The 21,131-nt window shown below is 43.3% G+C and overlaps 1 protein-coding gene across 4 annotated transcripts in view; it reads right to left on the reverse strand.

Moving 5' to 3' along the window:
- The window catches only part of Poxn (paired box pox-neuro), a 68,122-nt gene that overhangs the window by 6,576 nt on the left and 40,415 nt on the right, over positions 1 to 21,131 (reverse strand). For 2 of the 4 annotated variants that reach the window (XM_083108433.1, XM_083108434.1), the window contains exons 2-4: positions 14,745 to 18,186; positions 10,067 to 10,104; positions 3,688 to 3,908 (exon numbers count right to left, since the gene is read on the reverse strand). In XM_083108433.1, coding sequence (XP_082964559.1) covers positions 3,688 to 3,908; positions 10,067 to 10,079 — 234 coding nt within the window. In that variant the 5' untranslated portion in view covers positions 10,080 to 10,104; positions 14,745 to 18,186. Of the gene's footprint in view, positions 1 to 3,687; positions 3,909 to 10,066; positions 10,105 to 14,744; positions 18,187 to 19,477; positions 20,488 to 21,131 lie in introns of those variants that run through there. The other 2 variants (XM_083108432.1, XM_083108435.1) reach the window with 2 other exon arrangements.

Here is a 21,131-nt window from a genome sequence, read left to right on the forward strand (position 1 = left end):
GAGCTGGAACATTGAATACGCGAGTGAAAGCACCACTGGCAACAACGTTTAAGGGCTAATGCCTCGGGGGTAGCAAAGAGCCCGAGAGAGAGAGAGGTAGAGAGAGAGAAGCGCCTAATAGTTTGAGGGAGTTGGGACAAGCATCGCGTGCTCCCGGGAGCATCTCAGATTCTAATCTGACACTTCCGTCGTCGTCGTTGCCACAATTACCCCAGGCTCGGACAATATATACGCGGTGCCTCCTAATGCGGACCCTCGCGTCGAGTCGCCGGGAACATCGAACGCGCGAACACGCGTACGCGTACGTGTATGCGTGAGACCAACGGAGGAAATTGGCCGGACAGGATGGACATCTGGCATTATAAACGTTAGATAACCCGCGTATACCGGGCCGCGCGTACAGGTTGACCAACTCCGGTAATTATTGCGCGCAAGTTGCTACAAGCGCCCCGGATGCGTCGGCTCGTCGACGATAAGGATGACGACGGACGTCGACACTTTTCGCCCCATTTTTTTCCCCATGCTTTTCTCATGCCCCTTGAGGACCAAACGATCGAGCTGTGGGCGCGAAAAAATTGAATAAAAAATAAAATAGCGTAAAAAAAGGAGTGTGAAAATGATGAATGTCTAGAAAAATTGACTCGATTTTTTTATATTTGAAATAAGGTAAAAATTCTTTCTAAACAATATGCTGTTTAAATTATGTGGAAATTGTCGCTCGAGATCCGAGGAAAACGAGACGTTTCCATTTGTCGCGACGCTCTTCGATGCCGCTAAATCATACATTGAAAAATAAATACACACACCGGGCGGGGCCGATCAAATACGAGCGAGATCTTAATTGCCAGATAAACGGAAAAACGTCCGAGAGCGCGAATTGTACGCCGAGAAAATGGATGTTCCGACAGATCGAAGCCCCGTGACAATAATCGTTCCACACGCGGAGTTTTTTCCCCTTTCCATCCTTAACAATTTCGAGAAATTCCCGAGATCGCGATCGTAAATCGAGGATAGCGGGGGAGAAGGGAGAGGGTGACGAGAAGGGATAAAGGGGACGATGCGTATTCCACATCGAGGCGTTATCCGCGTGTCGTATTATATCGGGAGAGAGAGAACTTTGCGATTTTTTTTCCCCCCGACGTTCCACTTTATTACCGCTTTGACGCGGCCCGTGCATTTTTCATGAGACAATTTTCTCTGTCATGCCGCCGGCCCATTATCCAGACGCGTATCGCATCGACGATAGAGTGAGCGAGAGGGAAAGAGGTAGATAACGGGGAGAAAGTACGCGGACATGCCTCGAAAATGTTACGTACCTGGTACCCGGGGTAACACGTGTAGATTCGCCGATAGTCGGTCGATTAATTTCGCGGGATCGCACGCTAAATTGCATCGCACGATGCACCGAGACGGAGAGATCGTGTATATCGCAGGCATATATATACGTATACATATATCACATCTCGCGCTCTCTCGAAAGCGAATTTAATTAAACGCCGCTCCGATCGAGGAAATCAATCTGGAGAAGCGCGCTTTGAAATGAAACGCACGCCAAATTTGATGCACCAAGCGCAAGCAAGCGTCTTCATCCGTTGGCGATGAAGGGCGACATCGTGGGATACGCGGCGAGAGAGCGCGGAAAGTCGTAATAACAGACTGAAAATGGGGAGCAACGTAATCTTGACAGGGCGCGTTCATCTTACGTTACTCAGCAGTAAGATCGGAACGTTCTCCGCTTGATGGAAATCGACGCGATGGAAGGGAACGAGGGGGTCGGAGGTACTAGTTAAATGTCAGTTCTCCGAGACTCGACGAGTTAATACTACCAGGCAATCAAAGGGTTTACCTAGTAGCCATTATTTAATTATCGGCGTAATTTTAAAAGCCACTTATGGACGAGCGGATTATGACGAGGCGCCAAGCCGGTTATCTAACGATCATCCCGAGAGGAGAGATCTTTTGTGCGAACGACAGACGGGCGGGTGGACGGGGTGCAAAGGGTGCGTTGCGAGGCGAGAAACCTCGATTCTCTTTGTGCGCACATTTACTTCTCGACGGCCATACTTTTTCCTAATTTCTCCCTCAAATTGCCGCCGCTCAATTTGTCGTAAAAGGAAAACGAAAAAGGAAAAAGAATAGGTCGATAGAGCGGACGACGGTTAAAAATGACTTCGGGAGCCACGCGATATTAAACGCGATCGTTATTTCGCCATGAGACTATTTTGACATACGTAAAATAAAACCGAGCCGCCAGTAATGGCGGATGATGACTATCGTTTACATGCGCGCGTAATCGGTTCCCGCATAGCCGGAATTTAAATGCCTCTTCAGAGCTCCTACGGCGGGCCACGTTTCTCTCTCTCTCTCTCTTTCTCTCTCTCTCTCTCTCTCTCTCTCTCTCTCTCTCTCTCGTTGTCTTGTCTCGCCAGTGCAGCGAATTCGAACTTGAGGAAGGTCGACGTACGCCGACGCGCGTAGCGTTATTAAAATAAATTCATTAAGCCGAAACAAGCGCGGAGTAACACTGTACGGTCGGCGCATCGTAAGAAATTCTCAGTGCATGCGTACCGTGCAATTATATTGTCATTAGCGGCATCGTGTATGTGCGCGATACATCGCCGCTGTATTGGTGGAGCTTCGCGATGCGCCCCCGGGGGGCGAAATTGGCCTTCTCGGGAGATCAGACGTGGGACACGCGCGGTAAAAACTGCGACTCGTTAAATTTCGCGCCGAGAGAAGGAGACAGCGCGATTTCATCGTCTCTTGCGATCGATGACAATTTTGCGAACCATCTATTTCGAGTGCGAATTCGTGAAGAAGGGGTTCCTTTTCGATGTCGATCGATTAGTTTTTCAAGAGGGCATCGAAACGCGTCGTTCGATGCTGAGCTAGGTCCGTTGTCAGCGAGAAAACACGTGCCAAGAAAGCTATGAAATTATGCAAATGCCGAGTCGTGCGCAGCAAGGTGTTTGGATAATTGTACTCACGGTCAAAACACAGCCCTTACTTAAAATCACATCAGGAATATCTGAACGCGCGACTCTGAGCGAGGAGGAGAAAGGAGGAGAAGAAGAGGGGAAGGGATGGAGAACGACCTCTCATCAGCGGCATCGCCCACTAACGCATACGGATGCGCACGATCGTGCTCGTTTTCACGTTTTTGCAAAGCTACTGACATTAATCTTTTTCCAAAGTCTCGTACTCTCATTGGCCATTTTACGCCGTTTTTTATTCTCGACTAAATTTTATTTTGAAAATTCGACACTTGATTAAATTTCTCTCAAGAGGATACATTGATTCTAAATTAAACATCTCTGAACTTATAAATACTTTTTTAGATGTAGTTTATATATTTATAGTAAAGCACAGTATTTTTATTAAATTAACAAATTTCAGAAAATCTTAAATCTTAAATACATGGAGTGATTTTAATAAAGCTTTTTACAAAACTTTTTTTTAATAAAAATATTTTTTTAATAGACTTTAATAAAAATATTTTATAAATAAATATTTTAAATAAAATATTTAAAATAATTAAATAATTATTAAAAATAATTATTTAAAATATTTTATAAATAAATATTTTAAATATAAATATTTACTTAACTATCTTACAAATAAAGACTAATTTTACAAAAAAAAAATACTATAAAATACACATTTTGCTAAAAGTCACCGAGAGCTTACCTTCGTTTTGCTTCCGCCGATGCTGCCGGGCCGGATACTTCCCGTCTCGTAGAATCTCGTGAGTATCTTGGAGACGCAGCCGTGGGAGACGAGTAGCTGCCGCGAAATGTCGCACGGCCTGACGCCGACCATGGCGAGTTGCACGATCCTCTGGCGCACGCAGTCCGGCAACGGCCTGCCGTTCACAAAAACGCCGCCTAATTGATTTACCCCGGCTTGTCCTGGAACAGTCGATCGGCCGATCGCGATTACATTGCGGTTAATAAAGAGAAATAATGATGGCGCGCTCGATAAAGTCTGGCGAGGCCCGAGCTGCAAATTCGACGTTTCGCGGCAAAAGGTACCGCGAAAGGTGTTTATCGATTTAGGGGACGGACAAGTCGGAAATATCCGCTAATAGTGCGCTCGCGATCGTCCAGGAAGGTCGGCAGGTGCATTTTTGACGTGCGGTCCTGGCTAGTCCTCTAATGACATCGTTACGACGAATATCACGGAAAGGACCGTCCTTCCTTTCTGTTCATAAAGGCAAAGACGTGTCATTATTTTCCGTAATATTAGGAAGGAGATCGTGTGTAGCGATTTCACAGCGAAATCCCGACGTCTCCTTACGCCTCCTCGAGGCTCATTTGTAATTAACGTGAATCAAACGAGCATTTCGCCGTTCTTATGCAACCGGAGTTACGAGACAAACATATTAAATGTTCGTTAACATGTGCGACAACTGTTGTCTCGGCACTTACGGGCATACGCCTTTCACGAAACTTTATTTATTTGAGTGTGTGCGCGAAAAAAACGTCCCGTAAATTACTTCCTGTTTACGCGCGATTATTTCTTCGAAAGCTTGCTCAAATGTTCCCAAATGTATGTATAATTAGACGATATCTCTTTTACTGTAAAAAAAAAACAACTTTCTGTTTAATAAAATTTCGACTTTACAACATCCGAGTTTCGGAACCTAATAAAATTAATAAAATTAACATATTAATAAAATTAACATAATGTTGCGACGAAGACCCGAGATGAAATTTAGACTCGTCGCAGAAAGATTGACAGGAGAGTCCCGAGGACGATCGTTTTAGAGATGTAGCTCTCGCCTTTTTTTTATATTTACACATCCATAAAATGTTTAATGGCGTAATTTGTACTCATTTCGACGCATTACAATGCGCAGACTTAAATCACGGTGAACGGTGAAATTATTTATGCATTACACGTTTTGTATAGATCAACTGTCGCGCGCGACTCGAGCCGTCCAAGATTTTATAAAATCGATATTATTCGATGAGCGGTATCGTAAAACCGTAATGCCAGACTCATCTTATGTGAATAAAAACGATCGATCGATCACCGATTTTATATCCGCTATAAAGAGAATAAACGCTTAAACGATTCGCATGTTTGACACGTATCAAAAGGCGAATAATATTTAAGCTGTACGGTAGTTTCTGTTTGCGTTTCCTTTTACGCACGCGAATTACAATCAGAAAGAAATCGTCGCTGAGAGAAAACTGCCAGAATTATAAAGCCGCATTATAATATCTCCCTAATCGCGCAAAAAGTTTTTGATTCTTAATCACTCGATAATCTACATGCTTAGTTGATAACATAATTATTACACATGATTCGCGTAAGAATTTTATAAAGATTTCTGTTAATATTCAATTGATATCCCGTCTATTTCTGTTTTATAATCATAACAATTGACTCAATTTATTATTTAATTTATTAAGAAAATTAAATATTTATCATTAATTTATAAATATTATTATTAATATTATTATATAATATACACTATTTATTATTAATGGATTTATTATTTAATGCAAATCGAGATAACAAAGGAAGATTTATATAAGAATGCGAAAAAAGCAATCTCTTAAATAATTGTCAATCGGATGTATAAGATTAACGAATAATATCACGTAATGGAAATAATCGGTTTTATTCCTCGGCGATTATTTTCGATGTAACTGAGATGAAGGACCTTCAGAGAGGCCTCACACAGGAGCGGCGTTACTAACGACGATCCTTTGAAAGAATATAAAAAGTATAGAAAAAGGCTGCGAAAACATTAAATGCCACGGGCAACCTATATAAATCGAGCCACGCGCCTTCACGTAGAAGACGAATGCACGAATGAACTGTACGCGCCGGGGGACGATCGCTAATTATTATCCGAGCCGGCTAATTATGTCATTACCCGCACCGATCGCCGACGCCGACAGCACCGGACCGGCTCGAGAAATAACGATCTCGGGGCCAAAGAAAAGATTTTCGTCAATCTTTTCCACCGCCATTACGTTCGGATTCCTCGAATCTCGCGGGTTTTATTTAACGCTTTGCCAACTAATTGACGACGATCCCGCGATTACTCTTATTGCTCGATGAGACCTTCATGCTCTGGAATCGCGTTAATAATTCGATTCCTGTCCGCAAAAATTATTCGTCTCAAGAAAACATGGTCTAACTTGCTGAAATTTATTTTCACAGTCTTGGAAAGATTTTGAAATTATTTTTGTTTCTTTCGCAAATAGAATTTTATCTTTTTCTATATAAATCTACTCGTCATTAGCTATTGCGATTAATGAGAAAATTAAAAATTGTGGAATAAACATAATCGCGGTAAAATATTTATTATATTTTAGACACAAAATATACGTGTGTGACGAAATGTTGCTTTTATAATTTTAACATCACAACGTGTACGTGACGCTCGCTGCATTATGGTCGTACGAGGAAATTGCTGATAATAACCATCGGTCGAAGGTGTGACGGATTGTCCTTATTGGATAATTTAAGCATCTCTCGATTGGTGTGACAGGAACACCCCACACCTGTGAGACTGCGACTCATGTTCGGGGAAGAAATTACCACGCTTCCAGCTGTAATACGCGTGTCACGTGCACGTTTTAATTATTATGCTACAAGTTTAATGTATATAAAAAAAGATTTTTTTATCGATAAATAAATATTAAATATCTATTCGATATAATATGTTGTTTTACATATTTTATATGCACTACTAAATTAATATTGTTTTTTCGACGATTTTCGTGTAATCGATTAATTATTCGTCCCTTAATGTCCTCCATTCGCTCTGCCGAGCTCAATCTGTGACGCGATTGCACGAAGATTATACACGCTACGCGTTTCGGACGGATGTGACGCGACGCGAAGCGACTGACGCACAGCGGGCCAAATTATTATTACGGCAAAAACCGGCCGAAATGTCTTTATCTAAGTGCAAATCTGGATCCGGCGGATCCGCCGAAATAATGGAACTGCGCGTTAACGGTGATGGTTCTGAGCGCGCATTGTAAGTAGGACAGACCACTCGTTTATGCGAAACAAAAACGCGCGCGGCGACGATCGAAATACCGGAAACGCTCGATCCGCAAACGGCCAAAGTCGAGAGGCGAACACGCGGAGATGAAGAGTGTAGAATTAGAAAAAAAAAAAGAAAAGAAATGAAATGCGCTATAAATTCTGATGCGAATATGACCGCGAGACGCGGTTCAAGTAACTGTTATCTGCACTAACGGGACGTTTGCGACAATTAAAAGCGTGATAAACCGCGCGCACTTGTCGTAAACGATGAATCGAACGTCTAAGGCCCAGTTCTACAACTTATTTTAACCGAAGTTTAGCTCGTTAAAGGAGGATTTACATTGCATCCAAAGCCCACTGTATCCAATCGGACGTCATACATCGGACATTGGACGCAATGTAAATCTTCCTTTAACGAGTTAAACTTCGGTTAAAGTAAGTTGTGGAACTGGGCCTAAAGGATCTATTTTAGATCGTTAAATATATAAATGCGCATTCGAGAAATATATATTATTCCGTTTACCCAATTTTCAAGAATTATCTTGTTCCTTTCTCTTGATTATGTCAGCAAAAACATTATTTAATTTATGCCAATAAATTTTTTGTATATATAAATGTCTTTTATAGAGTCTTTGAATTTGGAATCTGCATATTTTTTAAGAATATCTATCGGTATTATGGGAAAAAATATGACACTCGTCTGTTCCGAAAAAAATTATTTAATTTATATCGACAAATTTTATATCCATATCTTTTACAGATTCTGTGGATTTGGAATCTTCTCAAGATACTTTTTAAAAATATCTACCAGTATGGGAAAAGATGTGACACTCATCTCTTTCGAGATGCCAGTTAATTTGTCAAGGTGAGACGCGCTGTTGACCTTGATTAAATCTCTGATTGATAGTACGGTGATTTTATAAATGAGAATTGAAAGAATTTTATTAGCCGGAACGTTGGGACTCGTACATAATTTTGCACAAATTAGCTGTTTCGACACTCTTTCTTTGCATTAATACGATTTCCTTGATTCTTGACCTGCCGTTGACGGCAGACAACTCGTTAAATCACTGATAATAATAATAAAATATGCTTAGAATTTCTTATCATTTAGATTACACGTTCAATGTAAGTGAATACATTTACATATTATAAAACAATATAATGTGTAAATCGACTTTAATCTTTCTATTTTGGTATCATCACTACCTTTCGATCAAAGAATCATTATTAGCTTACATTATTGTTATGTCAAAAATTATGACTTTATAACTCATCACCATTTTTAATGGCTTCTTATCTTCCTCCTCATCTTTACCCAACAGAGTACACAAATTGTCGAGTATAGGGTACTTTTGAGAGATACTTTCGCGAGTACATAAAGGAACATCTCTTCGGATATAATACCGGCTTAGCTTAGAATTAGCCGGCTAATGCGATCGCCAACAACGATGCCTATCGCGCTGGCCATTTAAGACCCTAACCAAACTCTACACCTGCCTACCTGTAATCATGATACGCGACCATGCCAACACATTTTTTTCTCTCTGACGAGAGCGAGCATGTCGCATCGAGGATCGCGATGCCGCCGTTTCGAATCAATGCCGAATAGCGTGTCTCGCGAATCGACACGGGTCGGGAAGCTATTCGGCTCGTTCGCTATCGGCGATCCGTCATCATCTGTCTCGAAAGAATACACGCGGGAGAGATAGCCGTAAATGGGAATGTATTAAGATGGTTAACTGCGACGGCTATTATTAAGCGTTTATCGCTCTAATGATTATCTGCGGCTTCAATGTTTCCGATAATTAAAAAGTAACATGTGTAATGAATTCACTGATAATTAAAAGGTAACATTGAATCTCGAGATGCGCTTTAGGGAATCTGATAACATCGCGTAATAATAATAATATCTGATACGTGATAACATCTAGACTTATATAATCTCTATAATTTTCCGATTTTCCTTTATAATTTTCCAAAATATAATTCTCTTATATTTCTTATAAATGTATCCCTTATAATTTTTCGATAATATGTTGCTAAATTGGCTTATTCCTATAATTCATAAAATGATTATGTAAATTAAAGTGTTTCTTTCAAGATTTCTCTTGCAATTTGCTAAAAATGTTGCTAGTGATTTAACCGGGATTTCTTCATCGCAAATTGTTCGACAAGATTCAAATCAGCGGTATTCATTTCACATAACATAAAATTTCTACGGTACAAGACAGACTAGCTAAAAAAAAAATAGTTTTTTCAATTTAAAAAGTCGTTGGTATCTCGTCGGAGGAAGAAAGGATTGATCGCTCGATCGGAATTCAGACAGGATTCTTGATACGAGCATCACGGCCAGACTCGAGGAGAAGGAGGAACGAGACGGAAAATTGTAATTAAATCGTTTAATAATAAGCCCGTATATTCTCGGCGTTCGATTCATCTTATAAAAGTCTACGTTAATTACTATCAAATTGCTTCTAAATCGTAATTTAGCCTCGGCTAAAGTAAGCGAGAAGAAGAAGGATTTTTACGCAGAGAGAGGGGGAAATTTTAATTTTCACTATACTCGATTTTGCGAAAGAGGTTGTCCTGTGATCTCGCCGACGCGACGGTGGCTGACCCCGTCCCGAGGAAACCATAACGATGTGTTACATTCCTTCGCGCATAAATCAGGAAGCGGAGCCGTGGGATTGGCTATTTAGCAAACCGGCCAGTGTGATGTCCCTCTCGTAAAAAAAATTTGCATACCAGCTATTTGTATACTACTGGAATTTAATTCGAGATTTTTAACCCCTCTGACGACTCACGTAATACTGCTTTCTCGAAAAGTTTTATTAGGACGAAATAGAAATGCATTCAATTGCGAATTTACTATCCAACTTTATATCATTTTTATAGTAAAAAGTGACAATGTCGTGCAAAAAAAAGACAAGTTTTAACTCATCATTTACTTAAGATGTAACGCGACTCTAGAGGATTTTTTCAATCTCGACCCGACTCTTCGGTCGAAGAATGAAACTTCAAAGGATGCAAAGAGCGAATGTGTACTCACCGGTGTGCGGCATGTCGACGACGAGCAGTCACGTCAATCTGAAACAGAGCAAGTACAGGACTCTTTAAGACTCTCCACGGCAAACTGTAAGTCATACGGTGCAACGTGAAACCTATAGCGCGCATCGCGCCGTATTAAATCCTCGCGAGCACGTACATGTGCGCGCGCGTGTTACACCGTGCGATGTATTATAGAGTATAGCGGGAGTATAGCCTTCGCCATTAATGAATTTAAATGTATTCAAAGGGCGCGCTTGACGCTTGACATGGCAACCCTTAAATATGCAACCGTACCGATAAGCGAAAGCGCGGCAAAATATTGCCGCCGGTGGTCGCCGACCGTGACTCTCATTCCCGAACGGATCGTCGAGATCGGCGACCGGCTCTCCTCGCCCTCTCCCCCCCACCCCCATCGCGACAACTTCATTTTCATATTTTCGTTTGACAGTTTTTGCGTCGATCGCGCATAAATTCACTCGCTGATCGATGGCTGTTTTCTCGTCCGTCCTCCGCGTCCATTCGCGATCCATCTCTTTGGTATTATTCGATTCACCTGGTTCCTCGATTGATGATTCGCATGACGATGACGCACGATTGTCGCGGCGACGGTCGAGGAATCGCTGTCTCGAGTTTGAGAACTGCACGTCGGACAGAAGCGGAGCGAGCGGAAAACTACGTGGAATGCGTGCGTAGCGTGGCGGGTGGCGTGTACTTTGTGATGCAAATTAATGCACGATTACCGAATCACCCCTTGCTCCACCCCTGCACGACCACCGCGACTCCCTCCGCCTCTCTCGCTCTCTCTCTCTCTCTCTCTTTCTCCTCGCACAGGTGTGCATGTGTCCACGTGTATTTGTGTAAAACGTGTACAGCGAAAGCGGGGACGTGTAATAAGGTACGATCCGCCTTCACCCCGTGACTCGATGCTTACCCCGGCATTAGGCCTGGTTACACGCTCGCTCCCTGGGCTCTAATCTGATGTAACTATTACATACGTTACGCGGTATCCATATAGTCGAAATGGCTATGCGCCACACGGAGCCTCGACGAAAACTCATTTCTTCATCCGCCGTGTCCTTGCGGTTACTCCACTTTCCGGCTAATTGCTAATTTACATCGCTTCGCGAGCGAGAACGCTATTTTTTTTTCTCCACTCCAATCTGGCAAATGCTTTCGAATTAGTTTCATTCATCATTAATTCTCTGTAAATGACAAATATGTTAAAGATCTAGAAAATCTGTCGCGATGAGCCTCCGACTTTTATGAAAAAAAAAAGTCGATTAGAGAGGGATACATCGTTTCGCGAGCGAGAACGCTATTTTTTTTCTCCACTCCAATCTGGCAAATGCTTTCGAATTAGTTTCATCATTAATTCTCTGTAAATGACAAATATGTTAAAGATCTAGAAAATCTGTCGCGATGAGCCTCCGACTTTTATGAAAAAAAAATCGATTACGCGAGAGGGATAACGATGAGGAATGATTCTTGTCCCGGAAGTACTCGGTGATACTTTTAGCTCATTCGATGACTATATCGACGAGGATAAAGTCTCTCTTAATGAGAATTGAGTGATTATTATAAATCAAACGTACCCGGTTCCAGCGAGCTGGAGAGCCGTCGCGTTTCTCGCGTGCCTTCTGTGTTTTGCCGATGTTACTCTTGCAAACACGTGTCCCGCCCTTTTCTTTTCTTCTTCCACTCGCTCTTCTAGCAGACCTAAACGCATGCACGCGTCGCAACACGCGTCGTGCTACCTGCATGTGCACGCGGATTTTTATTCTCTCGCAAGAGGTGAAAACTCTTAATATTTTTTACTAAAAATTCTGTTTCGATCTGTTTCAAGTTTGCAAAGGATTCCTTTCCAAAAATAATTAAAAATTTCTTCTCTTACAAATGAAACTCTACAAAAGTCAAAGAAATCTTACATCTCGTCAATTAAGAAATAAATAAATAAAAGTACATTTGAAGCTTAATCTCGATTACGGACATTTCTCATCGATTCGTGAAATCTTTCGGCAGCGAAAGAAAACGACACGGGTCGATTTGAGAACCGCGACGCCGCGGTAAATCGCCGGTATAAGGTCACGCTTTTACGTGTAAGCCCTAAGCGAAATCTAGTTTTTGTTTATTCATTAGGCTACTCCGCGCTTTAAGTGGTACGTGGAGGAAGGCTGCCTCGCCGCAGCGGCGACGGTGGTATAGGTATACTGGGGGAAGGAAGGAGGGAAAGAGAGAGAGAGAGAGAACGGGGGAGAGCCGGGGGGTGGACCGCCGTATCACCGATACGCCACCAGCCATAAAAATCTGAATATATTAGGCCTACATGCGCACGACATCTCGCTCGGATCGTGAACACGTTACCCGCGATAATCTACGCTCGTTTCCAGCACACTTTGCACGTTTATGCGTATACCACGGCTACCGTTCGCGAGTTTATCTCTCTTCTTCCCTTGTCGTCGCCGGCGCATCGTCTCCCTCTACGCTACCAATTTTCGAACCAAATTATTCTCTATGTAATTAAGGATCGTTTTATTATTATCCCGATTCGTCGCGTTGCTCTCAGTTTGGAGGAGCGAAAGAATTTAGCGAATGCGAAACGATCAGCGTACACTCAGGGTGCCTATTCTCTGGAAGAACGTGGAAAACCTGGGATTCTTAGGGATTTCTTTTATTTCTGGGAAATCAGGGAGTTTGCATGGAATTTTATTGAAACTCGGAGAATTTAAAAAAATTCTCTCTTTAATTATTTTTCTCTCATATTGTAAGAAATTCGTAAAATAAGTAAAAATTGTGTGTTTAAAATATATTATAAATATATATCTATCTCTGTTTATGTATTATTCAACATTTTTTTTAACAATTGAATGCAATGCATATTTTTTACAATTTTAGTAAGAAAATAAAAATGTTATTCCAGTAGAAAATTTTGATCTTATTTCGATATACTAGAAACTCAAATATTCTTTCCTTCGTATGAGTGAAAAGCATACAGAGAAAATGTATATAGTAAAACAATTTATTCTAAAATATTACATCACACAAAAAATCTTTAAAATATTCTCTGAAAAATATTTGAAAGATTATGAAATTTTTTTTGAGAAAATTTAATTACGAGATTTGAGAGTAGACATTAAATAATAAAATTTATAGACGTTAAGCTGCCAATTGCATTGCTCGCTTGCACTGGTTCGACAAATTTTACCCTACGTGCATTTCGATGTTTATTTAATAAATTTCACATACGTAATCTCGCGAATTAAATCAATTTCCGAGGGAGAACTTTACGTGCGCTTTATCCACAACAATGTTCAAGGTTAACATTACCGTTGTATAAATGCATTCGATCTTTCGCGAATCACGCAGCGCTAAATTATCTCGATGCGCAGACGAAGGAGGGCATACTGATCCTCGAATTTAGGATTTTTCCAGTTGTGCGTTCAAATGGCCGAGCGGATAAGCTTTCGAGAGCACGGTAAGAAAGATCGGCGAGAAGGAAGGAGACCGAGAGGAGGGAGGGGCGTGTAATTAGAATAATTCGGGCCGCCGTGGTTCACGCCACCCGGACGAATTTGCATTTTAAATGAAGCGATGGCGTGCCAGGGGCCCCACCGTGCCGCCGAGAGAAGAAAAAGAGAGAGAGAGAGAACGGTAGAGCTCTGTACTTTATAGGGAACTTTAATATTTATCGCTTATATCCTCCGACCGCGAATATAAGTATATGTATATATCCGCCTTTTCCTTCCTCGGCCACCACCGCCGCAGTCACGGGGGGCTCGCTCGTGTTCATGTCGAAGCATAGCCCCTGATTTCCTTCTCGATTCTCTCTCGCGTCGCCCCTTCGTTCCCTCTCGCTCGTTGGATCATTATCGCGTAATTAGCGCCGCTGATTTTCACGTTGCGTCATCGACACGCACATGCTCCAGGATAATTTTATAATTTTCATTTGCTTGAAGCGCGACACTGTTCCGCGGAGACGATTCCTCGTTATCGATCTCTGTCCTATGGATTTTTTTATCTTAGATTCCGATGCGGATAATCAGCAGGTATCGATAAGTATCGAATATCGAAACTTTCGATGCAAGATACCGCGAGGGGAGTTTACGTCGCTCGTGCACGTGCGCCGCGAGCGCAAAACTGCGTTCGAGAATGTCATTTATTTAGGTCAGATTATTATCGTCAACAAGCGCCATAAATGACGAATATATATATATTTTTCTGATCGTTAAATAACATACTTTTTCACTAATCCGTAAAATAATCGTAAAGCGCTAATTCCCGACTCGGAAAATATATACTTGAGCAAGGAAGTTTAAAATATTTAAGCCACTTGGAGGAGAATAAAAGAGCTGAAAGTATCACCGATTATAGCAAACAGTTGAGGAAGCAGAATTAATTGCGACTCGCGGACGCTGTTATAGCTGTAGGGGTGAGTTTTTCTCGATTCGCAAGCGACACTTATCGACGTTTATGAAAGTCAACGTTGAGATATGTCCGATGTAACGCGGTAGGCACCGAGTATAACAAGTTCAAGGCGGATCGGTCTGTCTAATTGGCAAGAAACTTGACGGATAATTTATTTATCTAACCGGATGGCCCCAATCGTACGCGGAAAACATCCGTCACGGTGCGTTTTTGCGAAGAAAAAGAAAGAGGGAGCGGCGCTTCCCCTTCGTACGTACCTGTTGACTTTTTTTACGATATCGGCCCGGTAGCTCTCCTCAGCTTCCGAGTGGCATTCGCTCTCCTCGAGGACCTGAGAAGTTTTCGTCTTGCTCCGTTCTTCTTCCTTCTTCGGTTTTTTCGCTTCAATTTAATTCGCGTCGAAATGGATACTGATGGTACAACGTCATGTTGCCGTACGTCAGAGTCCTGGCGAGACGTTTCGTCCTGGCGTGCGTCGCGTGCTCGACTCACGCAGGAAATGACTTCGCTTTCACGGCAATGAGACGTGGATGTGACACGAAAGCCGGAAAGACGGAAAGAGATAGATGAAAAAGAACGAGAGAAGGAGGTTGGTTGACTATATATAATGGTACACCCACGAGCACACGTCAGATGACAACATGAAGGTTTCTCTCAACGACCACCTTCCGCTGTGCGAACCGATGATCTGCTCTTTATCTCCGTGAGCTTCCTTCCGTCGTTCGTTCCCTATTCTTATTCCGCTCCGATACCCGCGCGGAAACGTGCGGTCGAGTGTCCTTGATGAAGTCGCGAGGTGGACGTTGCTCTTTCATTCAGAGTCATAACGATCATCGAACGCACATGTACGTTCGAGTCCTTTAATGACGCCAACAATCGTGAAAATCTTGCTCGTTTCGATGGAATCGTGTTCGTATTTAATTGCACAGATGTAAATATAATAATCTCGATAGGTAAAATCTCGTCGATCAATGTCGTCCTGATCGCTGACAAAATGTTGGAGTTTCCACTCGAGAAATGTCCGCCTTAACAATATTCTCTTCCACATCCACTCGATTGGAGACTCACTGGTAACCACGCGTTCAACTTCCGACTGCTCAAGATTGTAGTTCCGTGATTCCACGACTTCCTTCTCCTCTTCTCGACAAGCCGGTACTTGCAGGCTCGTTACTCGTGCCGCAGAGCACGTGCGGCTACTTCTGGTAGTCGGCGGAGTAGCAAAGTCCGCGCGACGCGAGGGCAAACTCGCGGTGGAGACCGCAAACTGCGGTCGGTCGGCCGGCTCGGCGAACGCGCTCGCGAGGAGAAGGACGTATGTCAGCGAGGCAGTCGATGAGGCAGAGGTAAGAGGGAGAACTGTGCCTGGACGGGCACAGGTACGACGAGCGGAATACGGCAAGGGCGCGAGAGCGCAGCGAGAGATATACGCGGGCGTGCGTGCGCGCGCGCGCGCGCGGGAGGGAAAGAGAGAGAAAGAGAGAGAGAGAAAGAGAGGCGGTCAGGACAGGATGATGTGGACCACGCGGAGGACACGGCGTGTCTGAAGTGGGCTCGGCCCGCAAACGGGGGTTACGGGCTTTGCTTTCGGTCAGGTCCCCCGTACCCTCTGCTACCGCCTGTACCTCGTGTCTACTCCTGGCTCGGTCGTACGCGTCGTGTGTGTACGCCGCAGCAAGAAAGAGAGAGAGAGAAGGAGAGAGAAAGAACGAGAAGCGAACCGAGAGGGAGAGAACGAGAATCAGAAGGGAGGGAGACAGAAGGTGACGGTAGCGTGTCGTCGCGTGCTGGATGTTGTATCGGGCAGGTCCGCGTGGCCTGTGACTCGTGGCCCGTGGCCCGGGTTGCGCCCGTGATCAAGCGCGGTCCGTAGCCCCCGTCAAAAGATAAATAAAGAAAGAGAGAGAGAAACAGCGAGAGATTGGAGGGGTTGACTCGCCCGAGGAGAGAGAAAGAGCCCGGGGGGTGGGCCGGCAAAACGCGTTCTCTCTCTCGCTACTCCTTGTCTTCTCCTCTTCGAAGCTTCTCCGAAGAGGAGCTCTGCTCCTTTACCTTCTCGTGCTTCATTTTCTCACTCTCTCTTTTCACACCGTTTTTCTTCTCGCTCTCTCGTACGCATGCATACTCGCGCGAGGGTAGTTTGTTCTCTTTTTCGCAGATTGACTCCGTGATGTTCCCTGCATCGTGTATCATAAGTAATGTGTAATTAAAGAGTATAAAAATAATACTTTTCCGGAAGATTGTTTCGCGCAACGTGTCCTTTTTTGCGATCATTTTCGTCATCGCTCATGTAAATTAGTCGTATTTTTTTGCAACACTACTGCTGGCAAGAGCTGTTATGCGTGACAATTACATTTTCAATGCGCGCTGCGTGTTACGTCAAAAGTTTTTTTTCAACGCTTTGAAACTTTTCCACTGTGACGCGCACGCAAATGCACGGCTCGCACGAGCTATTCTTGGATTGAATGCGCAGAATTTTTAATCCAATTGAATGCGCGGTATTTTTAACCGATTATAATGAACCAATTTATATGCGCGTTTTGTTAAACGAGTACAATGCTCTTACAAATTTGATATTTCTTGGCGATATTTTCAATCACGCGCACTCGAATCTCCGTGTCCGGTCCTAAATTTTACTCCTTGAGTGTAAGGGTGACGTTCAATGTCAATAGGACACGGGGCGGACGGCGGAACGTTTAGCGGTCCTTTGTCTCTCGTTCGACAAAACACGCAAAAGACGTTTGTAAGGCGAGAGGTTGTGTAATACTCGCAATCTCTTTGAGGAAGACATAATCGGTCAGACACGCGAGAATCTGTACAATCGGTAGTCCCGATGAGTTCCACGAAGATCAAAGTACGTGATCGGTTCGCGCGGTCGCAATTTGCGTCGGTCCTTGGCTGTATTCTTACGCAAGAGGCATGTCTATCTATTCCGCTCTTTCTCTCTCTTTCTCTATTTCTTCCTCGACAATTATACGCTTGAAAACCCTTGTCTCGTGCGAGTCAGCACTGCCGTTTTCAAACGATTTGCCTCCAAATACCGGGCAATCCGCGAAATGCCGGGTTCGATACATCGGGTTCGGCCTCTCGGAATCTACATCGATCACGAAGGACGCGGAGGTCGGCGATCAACGGGGTACGCATCCGCACGACTCGAAAGGTTCCAGGACGAGAAAAATGGTAATTTGCAGGTATACATCGCGCGAACATTAGTTTGGAGCCGACATTCGCGTGCTGCTTTTCGTCCTCGTCCTCCTGCTCTCGTTTCGCTCTGTTCCATGTAGATCGCGTTTACGTAACAAACGTACCGCATTCAGGTTTAAGAAGTATCTCCTTGCGCAGAGATGAACAAAGCATGCATCGCGACGGGAAAGAATTAATTCCTCAGGATGATGTAGCATGTCGCGAGCTTTGTCTAATATATAGAGCGTCGAATGACAAATAAACACGAGGGTAACCACCGTGCTCGGTTCCTGTAACGACTCCCCATGGTGTGATTGTACGACCCCCTGACTCCCAATGTACTCTTGTGCATCAGGATGTCCTCTTCTCGCTTGACGTCGGCGCAGGTTGCGCTTCTTCACGGATCATCGCCCATTAACCATCAGTTTCCGACCCGTTGATTCAAATGTTACGTCGCAGAATTCTCGAATACTTCTGTTTTATTTATTTTTAGCTCCAATTCTCCAAGCAAACATGTCGCTGAAAAAGGAATCAATCTAAAGTTAATATCTAAAAATTCTGGTATGCATTTTTATTTCAAAAAGAAAATCAACGACAGATTCACTATCTACGTCGAAATATCGTCAACGCCCTTTGTTGTCTGCGCGGAAACCGTTATAAAACGGAAGGAGGACGACAAAATTTGGGCGATTATTACTTAGCCGCAGGTACACCACCGAACGGAAACTAGGATACGAAATTACGTTACCACACGTTAGCTTATCAGATTCGACGTAATAGCGACGAGGGACAACCCCCTTAACGAGGAAAAGATCAGATCATTACGACAAATTAATTTATGGTCATCGCGCGGAATACTTCAAGGAGGAAGGCGTATTTGGCTCCTGGCCTTGAATATGTCCTGCGACGTCCAGGACAGGTGAGCAGTTTTCAACCCTCGATACATCCCCTTCGCGTCTGCCCAAGCTTATCTGACGAATTTCGGTTTTCGCCATCGGCGTATTTTGGTCGGTATTCTTAGCTATTTTATATTATAAATCCATAATCCGGTTCTCTTACTCGGCGTTTCTTTTCATTAACATAATCATATGAGACTTTGCGACACGCAATCTTGATTAATTTGTTTCGTTCAATGATATATTTTATCCAAGATCAAAAAATAACGTAGAGATGCCTGCGAATGGAAGAGACTTTTGGTTCTTTTGCTCCTCTCGATGATGATCTTGTCTAAAATATGCAGCTGCCGCTACTATCGATCCATCAAAGATCCAAAGATTCCAAAGATATTAGGAGCGCGTCCCTTCTCTTTCGTTGATCTAGAGAAAAATCGTCTCTTTTTCTTACAGCTACAACACACCGCAGATTTCACGGCTGCGGCACCTCGATCAAATATTAATCTCATGGATGAAATTGTAATTTATGAAGAGGCGACGAAGAGAATATAAGGAATCTATGGAAAAAAATTGTACACAAGGTGCACCTATCATTTTTCTAAGAGGATATTAGGACGAGCAGGTAGCCCGACGATATTTCCGCGCTTCTCGAAAATGCGGCGAAATGTCGAGCATCGATTCTCCCTCTGTCTTCCTCTTTCCGGATGCTAATAATGTTTTCGCAAAGTCGAGACTTCGCGCGTTTTTATTGGTACCGGTTCGCATAAAAGACGTCACATCGAAAAAATTATCATTCGCGAATACAGCCTTTAATTTTTGCCATTTTTCGTCGATATCGCGCATTATATTCGTCGTATCAACGGATATGGCTGGCGGCTGGATTAAATTGTTACGTCCGCCCTCTTCCACTTACTTACCCCGTCCGTCAGATATCGAATTCCGGTCGAAGCTGCCTGAAGCAACGTCGATTCCCAGAGTCGTAGGATCGATGACCAACGTGCACCCTCCGTCCTTCGCCCCCTAATCGACCCCTGCTCGCGCGCTCCGTAGCTCTCTTAACAAGGGATGATAGTATCGCGCGGTCTGAGTGGCCCGATGACACCCGCGCTGATACACCCTGGCCCTGTCATTGGTCAGCCCCGCCGGATGGATGGTATTAGAGGGTTTCACCGATTGGCGGTCTCTTTGGAACGCCCAGGAAGGATGCGCAGCTGCCAGGACATGCGTAATCCGTCGGCTTGATCGACGTCGAGGGAGTATAACGTGCGACGTAACGATTATTCCCATAGTGCGCACCACATTTTACCACCACCGTGCCTTCCCTATAGACGACACTTGACATTCTGCGATTGTCACCGCCTTTCTCGCCCTTCAACGTAACGCAACTAACGTTGAATTCCAGCGAATCGATTTGAATTAAATCTACGCCGTTCAAAAATTAATTGAGATACCGTCGCACCTAGAAATGTGACGGAACGTCCTTCACGTCGGACAATTTTTGATTGGTTTATAGACAAGGATAAAATATTTATCTCGCGACATACGAGTATTGGATCGAGTCGCGAATCTCTTTAGAAAAAATCATCGGATCAATAAGTATTATAGATATGCTGCAGGTGCTATTCAAATGTCACGAAAGCGTGGAAGAAATCTCTGTCATTTAGACGCGCAGATTCGAAGAAACTCTGATGCTCGGAGCTGTGAGCAGGGAATTTCGATAATTGCAAGCAATTACTTGAAATCGTAGCAGGTGTCAATGTAATGAGCGACGCTTTGATCTTCGTAACGTAATTGTACAAAGAATTCGTCCTATTTATCTCGCCGTCTTTCGAAGTATTACTCCAAAGAGCTCTAGGGCAAAACGCAATGGCTAACAAAAACTATCTGTATGATTGAACGTCCTGCTGCATTTTTTAAAAAATACACCTGAAAAAATAACATTATATATTACTTGATGAAGAATACATTTTTTACGATAAGAAGGTGAATCGTCATAATAATTTTAATCAAAGGACGCTCTAAGTAAACTGTGACAAGTTTATAGTCGAGTTTGAATCAACCTATTGAGGCAACACGCAAATGTATATAATTTAAAACAAAGTCTACATAATTTTGTTTGTCTCGAATTGGATCATTGACCATTTTGTAATTGATCTTGTAGCTTTTTTTATAATAAATTCGCGATAAAAACGCGAAGCGTATCCTTCCTTCAGGAACGAGCGGGACAAGAGGCAGGTATCCAGAGGCAAGAGAGCGGAATGATAAAAAGGATGAGGGCAGGCCCTTCTCGCCGATTACCGGTAACCGTGTGCCAGAAAACGGGTGCAAAAACAAACGCGGACGGTGCTTAGCGCAACACCTCGCAGCTAAAGGGAATCAGCTGCATCGTTATATATTACACTACACCCCGAAATTGTCGAGCAAGATAATGAAACGCGCGCATTTATCGTGAGAAATTACATCGCTGTTTACCTGCAATGCTTGCCGCCGATCGTTCAGAGTATTAGAATTATCTCGCTGCCGCGGGTTACGGATGTTTCTGAAATAAGCAAATTGTTGCTTGAAATTTTT

Source organism: Camponotus vicinus, unplaced genomic scaffold (genome assembly GCF_025532165.1).
Source record: "Camponotus vicinus isolate PSW18456_S1 unplaced genomic scaffold, iyCamVici1.0 SCAF_9, whole genome shotgun sequence".
Lineage (NCBI taxonomy): Eukaryota > Metazoa > Arthropoda > Insecta > Hymenoptera > Formicidae > Camponotus > Camponotus vicinus.